The following is a 13,651-nucleotide window of genomic DNA, read 5'->3' as shown; positions in this document are numbered from 1 at the left end:
CGCATTTTTCGATTTTTTGGAATGACACCCTATCTCAAAACTTGCCGTAAGACGTAGTCCTACGTCAAAAAATTAGTGTACATTTGAAAACGGTCCATAATCGGCTGTTCGGCGAAGCTTTCGTTTGACGTCGAAACAGGAGCGTTGTACGGCCATCATGTCAACTTTGCGAATGCATCTCTTGATTCTATCAATCAACTGTTTGCAATTCGTGGTTCTCTAGTTATCTTGTACACCAAAGAACACAAAATCCCGAAGAAATCTTCGATTGGGCACACTGAGACAGATTTTTCGGGTCGTGGTTTTTGGGTAAAAATGGGATCGAATGGGTATTCAGGAACGAATGTGTTTTTTTGGCGTAATGCGGTGATGCTCTATCCGGCCAAAACACGTATTGTCCTTCTGCATGATGTTTTTGTAGAAACGGGAGCAAAATTTTCTTCAAACATTCGTCTGGTGCATCTTTATTGATAGCCAAACCAGAGGGCTTGCTGTTGAAAAACGAGAAAGAGAACGATGTCCTTCTGCGTCCATAATTTTGGCTGGTCTTCCACCACCTTGCTTGCGAATAGTTGTTGGGCATCTTATGAACACGGTAAACAGACGAAGCCGCAACATATTCGGTTTTTAAATGTTGTATCGTATACTTTTTGCCGAGATTTCTGTGGTAGTTCGTAGAAGTGTACAACGCGCTCCCGAAATGCTTCTTGTTTCGACGTTATTTTAGGCAAAACCAGGCAAGCATAAACAAAACAAAATTTAGTTGTCACCCGTTATAGCCGGAAGAAGAGTATTGGCGCGTAGATTATTTATGTTTGTCTCGAATCTGCGGAATCGTTCGTTACTGTGGAATCCAACCCACCCATAGTCAGAATTATCCATTTGATAATTGTTGCAGGTTTTTTTTCTAAAGCGCAATAGTTAGTTTAAGATGGTATACTAGTGTGTATTGCACTGTAACGGAGATTATAACGTTGTAATTTATATTTTACAACAGGTATTAAAAGTATTCATATTTTCAATCTTTAGCATTTACTTTTCCTTTAAAGAAAATCAGGAATACTTATTTAGTTTATGCCATCTATTCCGCCATCCTCTTTATACCTACAGTTGCTGTGACGGCTCCAGCATATTTTGTCCACAGCGGTTCTTAACGAACAATTAGGAGGTGAACCTAAATTGCCACAGTCTTTTTGCTGTACTTTTTTATGAAAGTTGTTAGATCTTCCACCATTTACCGCCAAACAATATTTGAACTCAAAAAAGTGCAATCTCTAATAATTCATAATATGACATAATTCATAATTTATAATATTCATAATATTTGTTTGTTTATTTTTTATACATACATCATCTGTCACGAAGCCTCAATGAAGCCGTATGGTGCCTGTCGAACGTCAGCTTTCTGTCGAGAACAACGCCAAGGTCATTACGAGATCCACTCTGTTGATCACTTGCCCATTGACAGCATACTCGAAGAGAACTGGCGTTTGAATTCGGTGAAATATAATCACTTCACATCTTACTTACTTTACTTTAGAGGCACCGGTCCGGTACCGAATTATGGTCCTCCAGTACCGCCGGTCCTGGGCTGCCGTTCTCCAATCCCCACGAACACCAGCTGAACGTGCATCGTCTTCGACAGCACACACCCACCAGGTGCAGGGTCTGCCTCGGAGTCTACGGCCTGTTCCTGGTTCTCTGTTGAAAATAGTTTTGGCCACTCTTTCATCGGGCATTCTGACCACGTGCCCAGGCACCGCTGCCTGCCACATTGCACTACCTTCACTATATCAGCATATTTGTATACTTGTTACAGCTCGTGATTCATGCGTCTACGCCACACTCTATTTTCCATTTTGGCACCAAGTATAGATCGCAGAATTTTACGCTCAAAAACCCCTAGCACTCGCTGATCAGCTTCCTTTAGCGTCCATGATTCGTGTCCGTAAAGAGCTACCGGGAGGATTAGTGTTCTGTAGAGCGCCAGTTTTTTGCGAATTTGCAAACTACGGGACTTCAGCTGGCTACGTAATCCGTAGAAAGCCCGATTCGCAGCTGCAACTCGTCGTTCCACTTCGCGGCTTACATCGTTGTCGTTGTTCATATCGTTCCCCATCTAACTCCACCTCGACACCAACACCACTTGGGCTCCCACGTTCCCTAACAGGAACCATGTACTTCCACTGCAACAGCAACCATATACCATCCACTGCTCTACGGTTGATTCCGATGATATCGACGTCATCCGCAAAACCAAGAAGCATGTGAGATTTCGTGATGATAGTTCCATTCATTTCCACGTTTGCCCTTCGTAATGCACCTTCCAATGTAATGTTGAATAGCAGGTTAGAGAGTGCATCCCTTTGCTTCAGTCCATCCAACGTCACGAAAGCAGCTGAGATCTCACCCGCTATTTTGACGCATGATTTGGAGCCGTGCAGCGTCGCACAAATCAGCGTAACTAGTTTCGTCGGAAAACCATGTTCTAGCATTATCTATCACAGCTCAATTCGTTTAACTGAATCATACGCCGCTTTAAAGACCACAAACAGATGGTGTGTCTGCAAGTTGTACTTCCGGGACTTGTCTAGCAACTAACGCAGGATAAACATCTGATTCGTCGTGAAGCGACCCTCACGAAAACGAGTTTGGTACTCGCCGACGAAGGACTCCACTAACGGTCTCAGCCTGCAGAACAGGATACGGGAAAGCACCTTGTAAGCAGAATTGAGCAATGTATATCCGCGATAGTTTTTACACTCCAGTCAATGTCCCTTTTTGAAAATAGAGCAAATGAGGCCATCCAACCACTCCTACGGCATTTATTCTTCCTCCCAGATCCTGACAATGATCCGGTGGATTGCTTCGTACAGCCGCTCGCTCTCCGCTTTTAGAAGTTTAACCGGGATACCGTCCTTCCCAGCAGCCTTACCGTTTTTCAGCTCACTGATTGCCTTTTTAACCTCCTCCTGTGTTGGTGGCTCCACAGCTGGACCATTGCTTACAATTCCTATCCTGCCCCTGCTGATCTCCGCATTTACCTCTCCATTGAACAGTGTCTGGAAGTGCTCCTTCCACCTGGCTGCTACCGCCGTTTTGACGGTAAGCAGGTTCCCGGAGCTATCATTGCACTACACATGCATGACAAAATTCCTGCATCTCGCCGTTTTATAGAAACTCCGTATGTCGTTGCTGACGTATCGCTATCGTATAGTCTCTCTATACCTCTCTCTGTTTCGACGCGTTGCCGCAGTGAGCATGCGACTGCTGGCCTGGCCTGGCCTCATCTGTCACTCTTTGGCATTCGACATCAAACCAGCTGTTACGCTGTCTTCCACGCGTCGTGCCTACCACCTCTCTCGCATCTGTTTCGATGGAACCATGGATGTTTCTCCACAGCCCTTTTATATCATCTCCTTCTACCTGCTGTTCTGGCGTACTCCACTGCTACGCCGTCTGCCGTTAACCGCTGGATGTTTTAACGCAGCGTCCTCTCAGTGCGAGCTTTCGCCGTGTTCGACAGCCTTGCACGAATCTTACTCACTACGAGATAGTGGTCAGAGTCGATATGATGGCCATTCCTCTGGCCGTGGCAAAATTTATGAGCCTCAGACCGTTATCATTGGTCGACAGATGAAGGCTATATCTTCCAATGACTGGACGGAAAAATTCCTCCCTCCCGATTTGCGCGTTTGCATCTCCGATGATGATTTTCACGTCGTGTTTTGGGCACTCTCCATAGGTCCTCTCAAGCCTGTCGTAAAGCTCGTCCTTAGCATCATCGGATTTATCATTTGTCGGTGCGTATAAGTTGATTAGGCTGTAGTTGAAGAATTTGCCCTTAATCCTCAACACGCATATTCGGTCATCTACGGGCCTCCAGCGGATAACTCGTTGCTTTTGTTTCCCCAACACTACGAAAGCGACTCCATGTTCTGCTTTTTTACCGCCACTGTAGTAGATGTGGTACTTGAAAAAAGTGCCTGCAATAGGGTCTATTTCACGGAACTTCCTTTCTCCGGAATTTGGCCACCGAACTTCCTGAATAGCAGCAATCTTCACTCCGAGTTGATGCAGCTCTCGAGCAAGCAAGCCAGCCCGTGCCAGTTCATGGACATTCCAGATACCAAGTTTGCAATCATTATTCCTTAATCGTTTTCTTGTCCCTTGCCATGTCCTACACCGATTGTTCCGTTCTGAATTTCTTTCTTCGTTATTCGTGGTAATTGAGTTTTCGGTATACTACCTCAGCGGGGTCGCGATACCTACATCCCGCTGATGGGTCTGCCATCTTAGGTATAGCTTGCGGCATACCGCATTTCATATTCAGCCGCCCGTTTCGAGACAGACGCTGTGTGAGCCGCCCCTCGTTTAGAGAGCAGGCGCTCTAGTTCGCTTAGCCTCCTAGCTCTAGTTCGCTTCGCCTCCTAGCTTAGCTGCTTCAGTAAGTACACGAAGAATTTCGGGGTAAGGCCATCGACCGTCATCATTTGACTTAAACCTGGTGGAGGCGCTAGGTGGAAACTTGAGAGAGCCAGAGCTATATTTGACGCTCCTTCCAGGTAACTCCATTTCATACCCACATCTAGCACTTCACATCTAGCAGTTCTAATAATCAAAGAATTCAGTTTACACAAGGTCGTTAATTTATCAAGCGAACTGCAGACGATAACAATCCTCTAAACCACGAATGGTTAGGTGGATTTTAATGTCATCGGCGTAAGCAAGTCGACATTCATTGTCTTTGGCATGAGCTGCATCCTTGAAAAAAAATATAATAAAAAGAAGTGAGCCAAGAATGCTACACTGCGGTACACTTGGTGATTTGTTTGAAAATGATTTTAAATCCGATCCATGCTTAATTTGTAACACTCTGTCACACAGGAATGATTTAGACCACGTGAAATTGGCTTAGAATCTTAAAAATAAGAAAGCATCAACTCTCATTTAATCTTATTTTTAGGTTGAACTTACTCAATATAGTTACTATGCTAAATGGTTTGGTCAAAGATTTTAAGTATTGAAACCTAATTTCAAATATTTTAATTGACAGTAAAATAACAAATGCGGAATCGGGCTCAATTTTCTTTCACGGCGAATTTTTCAGTTTCTGACACATGCTGTATAACATGTATTTTCATTTGCATTGTTAATAGATTAGCTACAATTTATAAAGCTTAGTAATTAACCTTCCCCAGAGCAATGCTTTAAACATTGTCGGTATCCCAAACCGGAAACTAGTGTCGGAAAATGTCAATATTTCCCTTATGAACCTATCGCTGCTATAAAGTGCACTCGATCCAATAACAGGAATACCAGATTCTAACGAACGAAAGCAGCAACAGAAGGCACACCGCACTACACCAAGGTGCAACTAGAACCGCTACAAACCTTCAACGTCATCGAATGCATGGTATTTGCACTGCGTTTTTTTTTTTGCTGTAGACATGCAGAATGGAAACTGCTACCTACTGCTGATCTAATCTCGAATCCCGACAATTTCTGCAATGACCGCCTTGATGGTCGACCACTTCGATTCAACTATTAGCTTAGGCATTCATCTTTAACCGTTTAATGATATAAACACTCTTTAACTGCGCTCGTTTGACCGCGAGGCCTTCGGCCCTCTGGTCATGATTTTTCCAGTTTATAGATTTTACCTACTATTTTATTTTCTTGCTGAGCGATTTATTATAATCATGTGTTCTTCAGATTGGCGAGTAGTTAGATAGAACGATTGAGTCACTATTTAACTCGGTTAATATAAATAATTGGATCCGTGAGGACAGGGAATCCTTCAGGGTCTTATTACAGCCACAGTCACAAAATATATTTATTGTAAGTTAATAATGCTAAATATTCTTTTTATTTGTTTGGCTTTGCCAAAAAAAAATTTCTAATAGTTGTGAAATACGATTTCATTTATAAAACCTTCTGCGTGTCAGCTCAACTTTCAACACGGTTGTTGATGGTTTCGAGAACCATCTGCCGAATGACTCGTCAAATATTCAGCATTAAAACCAGAACCATGTGGTTGCGGGTTTTCCAAATATTATTAATACCATCGCCTTTAATTTACGGCTCCGAAAAAACCATCTAACGTCACCAAGATGAGTGATTGCACGGTTAACGAGCTAAGTAACGCAAAAATCAACTTTTGATAGATAGCTTTTGAAAGAAATCAAATTTGCACTTAAATATGTATATAAAATCGTTATTGACCTGAAATGAATATCACTTTCTGGCACTTGAAAATCACTTTCTTTTGTTTTTATCTGATATCCAGAGGTACAAAAAATAATGTATATTAAAAAATATATATTGTTTTTTTCTGCTTAACATTCGGTGATAAATTATGGCTATTTTTCGCACCTTTCGCTTCCCAGTGGCCTCGAAGTACGAGACTGGTCTAACCAGTCAATCGTCGTATGTTCGAATCTCGACCGGAAGAGGTTGTAAGAGTTAATAGGATCGTAGCACTAGCCCCGCAATTGTCCTGCACTCTAACAGCTGGTTGCGATGTCTGTCGAATAGGAGAGAAGGTCATATTCCGGATGAGGAATGTAGCACCAAGGCTTTGCTTTGCCTTCGGACCGTAGCATCCATACATTGTTTTTATCTGAAGAAAGAGAGTTCATTTAGAGCTTTATTCACCTTAATGCCAGCTAGGATATTTGCATAGAGACAAATTAAAGGATTTAGGAATTCTAAGACTCTGTTAGGATTATTTTGTCTTTTCAATCAGATAAGAATCGATGTCCACCTTGTTTTCAATCTAACTGAAAAGTCGAAATAGTTAAACTTTAGTAAAAAATATACAGTCATATATCTCTCACTAAAATTCTATGCTTGTTTAGCATCGGATTGCACACTTATAGCAACTGGGAAAAAGATTCCTAATCATTTGATTTATTATTAGCAGTTTTCAATTTTAAAAATCGGGGTCAGTTCCGTTGTATTGGTTAGCATTCACGCCTCTCACGCCGAGGACCCGGGTTCAAATCTCAACCCCGCAGAAGTCACGAATGACCTAAAAGTGTAAAAGTGACTATAATCTAAACAAAATTTTTTTTCTGAAGATCGTGTTTCTTAACAGTGAGCTCAATTATTATTCCGAGCAAAGTAAAACAGTTGTAAGATTCAACTCTGTTTCTTCCATGTTTATTCAGACAAAAAATATTGTGCATCCAAAACATGGGACGTATACTGATTACATATCCATATTTTTGGACAATAAACCAGAACTCACTTTTCTGAGTTATGTTAACGAATTATTCAATTCGATTACTTAAAATTGAATATAATACATTGTCACAAGTAATTTATTGTACAATACACAATTAATGATAATTTTGCGTCATCTAAAATATCAACAATTATTCATTCCGGTTTCATACAACCTAATGCAATACATTATCATTAGTTCTGTTCAACTTGGCGTAAGCTCTTGAACTACGTTAGTTTACGACCGATCTTTTTATATTTCTAGTTCGAATCAACCTTTTATTCTTCTATTTCTTTTGAACTATAGCTACTTTCGTGTCTACCTTTTATGTCGTTTTCCATTTCAACTGTAGACTGTTTCATTAGATTTTAGCTGCTCTGTAATGAATGCGATTACGTAGTGCAAATAATTAATTAAACATCAACCTGTAATACCAGTGCAAAAAATCGATCCCGACTATTAATTGTTATTCTTCGAAGACCAACACAGACTAACTACCCACATTTAACCGCTAGTGTTTAATTCGTTCTCTGTGTAAACCTACTTCTCGCCGATTTAATCAACGCTTACTAGAGCTCGATTTGCCTCTATTTTGAGTGGTGTTTTCTAACGCGCAGATCACTAAGTTAGCTCGGTTTGAGTTGAGCTGAATCTTTAACCCAATTTATTATCGTTATTGTTTCTAACATCAAACCTAATTGAACTGTATCATTTCATACGATACTAATCGTTTCGTTTGTCTGCTTTTTGCTTCCCTCGGTATCGGCTGTTATCGCGCTGTAGGCCTTGAATCGGTGTGATTCAATGGGCTCCTTGAGTCATCGTGCTCTACTGCAATATTTGGACTCAGACGATCTTGCCGGACTAAAATCGTTTCTTGGCACCCGTCAACTGCAGGTCGATGATCGCGATGAAGTAAGAATTGCAGCTATATAGTGTAGGTATCGTAAATGTTTAATCGAATATCAACTTTATTTGATTTTAGAATGGAACTACCGTGTTGATGATAGCAAGTGGCCGTGGTGCTACAAGTTTTGTGAAGGAGCTTTTGGCGCGTGGAGCGGACGTACAGGCACAAGATTTAGACAATTGGTCCGCATTGCTGTTTGCCAGCAAAGCAGGTCACGTGGACATCGTAGAAATTCTGCTCGATAATGGAGCTGAAGTTGAACATCGGGACATGGGTGGCTGGACCGCTCTTATGTGGGGTTCATACAAAGGACACACCGCCGTTGTGTCCTTGCTGCTGCAAAGAGGGGCCGATGTACAGGTTCATGGTAACTATCACTTAAATCCACTGCTGTGGGCCTCCGGGCGTGGTCATACAGAGATCGTAAAGCTTCTGGTCAATACCGGAGGAGCGAAACCGAATGTAGGAGACAAATATGGCACCACTCCATTGGTGTGGGCTTGCCGTAAAGGAAACGCAGAAATCGTTGACATTCTGTTAAAGGCAGGAGCCAATGTCGATACAGCTGGTATGTATTCATGGACCCCGCTGCTGGTCGCCGTAAGCGGTGGACACCAAGAATGTGTCTCGCTATTATTAGAACGCAAGCCAAATGTTAATGCGTTGGATAAGGATGGTATGACTGCGCTTTCCGTTGCATGTCGCGAAGGACTGACAGAAATTGCTTCGTCTTTGATTTCTGCTGGTGCGTATGTTAATGTGCAAGATCGTGCGGGAGATACGCCTTTGATCAATGCCGTAAAGGGAGGTTATCGCAGCGTGGTAGAAATACTACTTAAACGTCATGTAGACGTCGACATACAGGGAAAAGATAGAAAGACTGCTTTATACACAGCAATCGAAAAAGGTCATTCATCGCTTGTGAAGTTGATTTTACAGTCCAACCCTGACTTAGAGCTGTCTACCAAAGATGGCGACACTCCGCTCTTGCGAGCGGTACGTAATCGGAACCTGGAAATGGTACAAATGCTGCTTGAACGTAAAGCAAAAGTAGGTGCATCTGACAAACGAGGCGATACTTGTCTGCACGTTGCAATGAGGGCTCGTTCAAAGGCAATTGTGGAGGCTCTTCTAAGCAATCCAAAATACAGTCAATTGCTGTACCGTTCAAATAAAGCAGGAGAAACGCCTTATGGTATAGATGCTATGCATCAGAAAACAATTCTTGGACAAGTATTTGGCGCTAGGCGTCTGAATGCGAATGAAGATTCGGAGGGAATGCTCGGATATGGGTTGTACTCATCAGCATTAGCGGATGTACTTAGTGAACCGACTCTGACAATGCCGATCACTGTTGGACTGTACGCGAAATGGGGTAGCGGAAAAAGTTTTCTATTGGCTAAGCTACGGGAAGAAATGAAAAGTTTTGCGCAACAATGGTCAGAACCACCTATAAAAGCGCCTTTTTTGTTCTTCCTGATTTGCCTGCATTTCGCGGTTGTTATCGGAACCCTAGTCGGTCTTGTAACGTGGTGTTACATTTGGGGGCTCGTCACTGGGTTCTCGCTGTTGATTTTAGTGTACTTTATTAGTTATTTGTTTAAAGTTTTGGATAGACGCTACGATCTGGAATGGCTTTACACTCTTAATTATGGACTGTCGAAAAAACTCGGAAGACTTCGGCTAATTCTGCAGGTGGCATTCTGTCACCCACCTGGACCGCAAAGTGATTCACAACCAATGCCGGTTCGTTTTCACTTTGCCGAAGCCAGTGGAGCTGCGCCGAATGGAGATGCAGCGGTGGCACTTATGCTGGCTTCTATATTCGACGCTATTGAGGCTCACTACGGCTCCCTGGCGACGGGAATTTATCGTGCTTTCCGACCAAAACCATGTAAGTGCTAACGTAATGTATTTGTTTTGAACTTGATATTAAATGTTTCTATATTTCCAAAGTGAAAGCTACTGGAGGCTGGAGGTGGCGTCGAATGTGCTGTGTTCCTGTTGTGATACTGTTTGAGTTGGGCATACTAGGTTTAATTACGACAGCATCGCTCACGGTTATTTATTCCGAATATAGTCTAGAAAGAAGGTAAGATTGTGTACCGTTTGTATAACATTTCATCGAAAACCATATCACGGAGTACTGTTTCATAGTGTGAATGTATCGTGTGAATGTCGAAAATGTATTGACAGAAAGTATTATTTCGCGAATAACTGGTCCATGCGGGACTGCGGGACTTGCCCCTGCGGGAATAAAGCATGTTGGAACCATAACCAGATATCTGCCTCGTTACGAAAACTGTTAGCAACATAAGACTCGTCTGATCGTCTGTCCACGTCACGTAACGGGACGGTGATATTCCGGGGAAATGAAAACATGACTGCTACAATGAGCAGACCACCGCCAGCAGTAGTGGCTGCAGCCTGGCTGGACTAACAAGATCACGTTTATTATAATACTAGCTGACCCGACAAACTTCATATTGCCACAAATTATACTGTGCTGTACATAAATCGTGCATCTCGGGCGACCTTTGTCTCAATCTCGAGTTTTGCAAGTTTCTGAGAAGTTCAACCTTAGATGGTTCATTTTGGCAGTTGCGTAATTATGAAAGCATGATGGGAAGTTTAATTTACAAATTTTCAATTTTTCTCCAAAGTAAAGTGGAAAACAACTCCCCCCATTGCCAGATAAAATAAAGCGGATAACATTTAAATATTCGCCGTGATTGTATAACGTTTCGCCGAATACCATTCTGCGGATAATCAATTCTTGGTTGACCATAACGCGGAATATAGTGTTTCGCGGAATACCATTTCATGGAAAACCTTTTCGCAAGGGTGATCCTCCCCGTACTCACTGACGCTCGTTCGGACCTAAGTTAAGGGAAGTAATAGAGGTAACTAGACCTAGGAAAACAAAAAAAAAACCTAGACAGAGGTGATTTCAACGGGGGAACTGCCCCCTGCCGTGGCCGGCGCTTCCGACGGCGAGACGTCGGTAACACTCACGGCGTGTGGCCATCTAGTGTTATTATAGGTAGTTTTTGGTGGTCTTGTTATGGACTAATGTGAAGCGCCCCATCACGCCTACGTTCAGAATTTTGCACGAGTCTGATCTGCCCCCTGTGGGCCGAGATCAAAAGTGATCCGGTTTTGATCTGAAAAACATTCGTAGAAATTCTTTTAATAAATTTTGCCTCTAACCATTTTTGCATTTTTTCAACTTATGGTTTCTATAGCAAACTTTATCTCCTGTAACTAGTTTGTTAAATGGGTCTGTCAAAGGTTTTTCAAATTGTATATAGTTTTCTTTGTTATCAGCTAAATCATTTTGAGTTATTTTCTGATGGTGTTTGTTATGGTGCGTTATATCAAGAATCTTTGGTTTATAATTCGAAACCCTTTTTAACCTACAATTGTTTTGATTACTATATTTTATGTCACTTGATGTTTTATGTGGGCCCTTTTGTAGTAGACCAGGGTTTATTGAAAAAATGTTGGAGAAACACTGCCTCCATCCATCGCAAAATACATCAAGCCAATTTCTACCCATTAATGGAACGAAACTATTTTTACTGTTAAGCACAATGAGCTCCATGTGAGCCTGCTTGTCATTGAATAAAACTTTCACTGAAATACTACCTAAAATTTGTAAAGCGGATCCATTTACAACAATCAATTTCCGTTTACTTACGTCCAACGAAATATGTGCTAAATATTTAACATAGTCAGCTTTACTTATAACCGAAACAGATGATCCGCTATCTACCTCCATTTTTAAATTTCTGCCCTCAATATTAGCTTCTAGAAAGCAAGGTTCATTAATTTTGTTTTCTGATTCAATCATAAGACAAACGTAATCACCTGGTGAATCACTGTCGCTGCTGAAATTGTTTCGTTCTCGTCCAAAATAGTCTGGCAAATTATCCGAAACTTCTGCATTTTCGACACACTTCACTGATCCTACCCCATTCTGCCGACCTTTTAACCTATAACAGTTCTTCTGAATATGGCCCTTAAGCTTACAGAAGTTGCAGATAAAGTCTGCATGTCTTCCTCTATTAGAGTGCCTAATCTGCGACTGCCTCGTATCATAATTGCTGCGATACATCTGACTATCCCTGCTGCTGGTTTCGTCATAATTTCTGTCATTGTCATATTGCTTCCGACTGCTGGGTTCTCTATCACCCAACCCACTAATTAACGAATACACATTCGAGGGAAAATCCGAATTTAAAGCATTAGCACAAGATACCACCATTTCTTTATTCCTTATTATTCTTTCCGCTACCTGCAGGGTTAATTTATCTACCTCTAGCATTTCTTTTTGTACTTTTCTATCAAAAACGCCAAAAAGCAACTGATCCCTTATTGCCGACTCACGAAATTCACCGAAATCGCACTGCTGCGCTAAAAGTTTTACAGCTAAAATGAAATCTTCACCGGATTCCGCCGGACCTTGTTTCCTATTACGAAATCTGAGCCTTAAAATTGTATCCGTCTCAACTTTGTCAAACCTTTCTTTCAGTTTCTTTGTAATAGTTTCATAACTAAGAGTTTTCAAATCCGTGCCCGGATATAGTAACTTCAACTCCTCAAACACATGCATTCCGGAAAAACTCATAAAAATATCTTTTCTTTTAGCATCTGCAATATTGTTGCAGGAAAAAAAATATTCAAGGCGCTCCACATAATTGGAGAAAGACGTGCCCATGACGTAAGGGTCAATGCTTCCCATTAGCGCCATGCCTGCACCGGATCGATATAATGAAATGCAACAAATAAAAGAAAAAAAAAACTTACGTACCTTTAACTTTGCTGAAATCCGATAGATAGACAATCGCCGAAAAGCGCAGAACTGTTTTATCCGGTACCGATCCAATCAATTCTAGCAAGCAAAATCGATGCAGTCCGTTTTTTACTATCAGCTGCCACCAAAATTTCCAAAAAAAGTCCTAAAAACTCCGAACGATGATGTTCCGTTTGGTCCGAATCTATCCTACAGTATTTCCTTTAGCATGCTATTATTTAGCCGATGCTATTAAATAAGCGTCGCTAGCGACCGGCTGTTGAATAGAAAACAATTCCACCCCAAACGTCGAACAAAACCCTGTCCGGAAAAACACGGGAAAAGCTTTTCCCCAAACTGCTGCGGCACTGCGAAACCAACGAAAAACTTGCCGGTACACGTCTGTGTAGCAAGAAAACTTTCGCACCAATATAAACTATTCACACGCGAAACCAAATTTTCTCGTCGCCACTGTAATAAACGGGCTTTCGTGCAGTTTTATAAACGAACAAAATAACGCGTCGTACTCGGTTAACGTTCTAATCACGAATGCTTAATTTATTCTTAGCTATTGCACAGGTTTGCTGAACAGCTACAGCTTATGTATTTGTTTACTATGTAATTCCCCCGAAGGGGTTTGGATATTAGGTCGACTGATGTGTATATACATCAAAGTATATTTATGATTGGAAAGGTATATTACATTATGGAAGTCTTA

At 41.6% G+C, this 13,651-nt stretch overlaps 1 protein-coding gene across 6 annotated transcripts in view; it reads left to right on the top strand.

Moving 5' to 3' along the window:
• The window catches only part of LOC128733944 (kinase D-interacting substrate of 220 kDa), a 56,341-nt gene that overhangs the window by 37,833 nt on the left and 4,857 nt on the right, over positions 1–13,651 (top strand). For all 6 annotated transcript variants that reach the window (XM_053827845.1, XM_053827840.1, XM_053827841.1 and 3 more), the window contains 3 exons: positions 8,012–8,143; positions 8,214–10,032; positions 10,095–10,230. In XM_053827845.1, coding sequence (XP_053683820.1) covers positions 8,033–8,143; positions 8,214–10,032; positions 10,095–10,230 — 2,066 coding nt within the window. In that variant the 5' untranslated portion in view covers positions 8,012–8,032. The remainder of the gene's footprint in view (positions 1–8,011; positions 8,144–8,213; positions 10,033–10,094; positions 10,231–13,651) is intronic.

Source organism: Sabethes cyaneus, chromosome 2 (assembly GCF_943734655.1).
Source record: "Sabethes cyaneus chromosome 2, idSabCyanKW18_F2, whole genome shotgun sequence".
NCBI classification, from domain to species: domain Eukaryota; kingdom Metazoa; phylum Arthropoda; class Insecta; order Diptera; family Culicidae; genus Sabethes; species Sabethes cyaneus.
The sequence above is the reverse complement of the archived record's forward strand: the minus strand, read 5'-3'. Positions and strand labels throughout refer to the sequence as shown.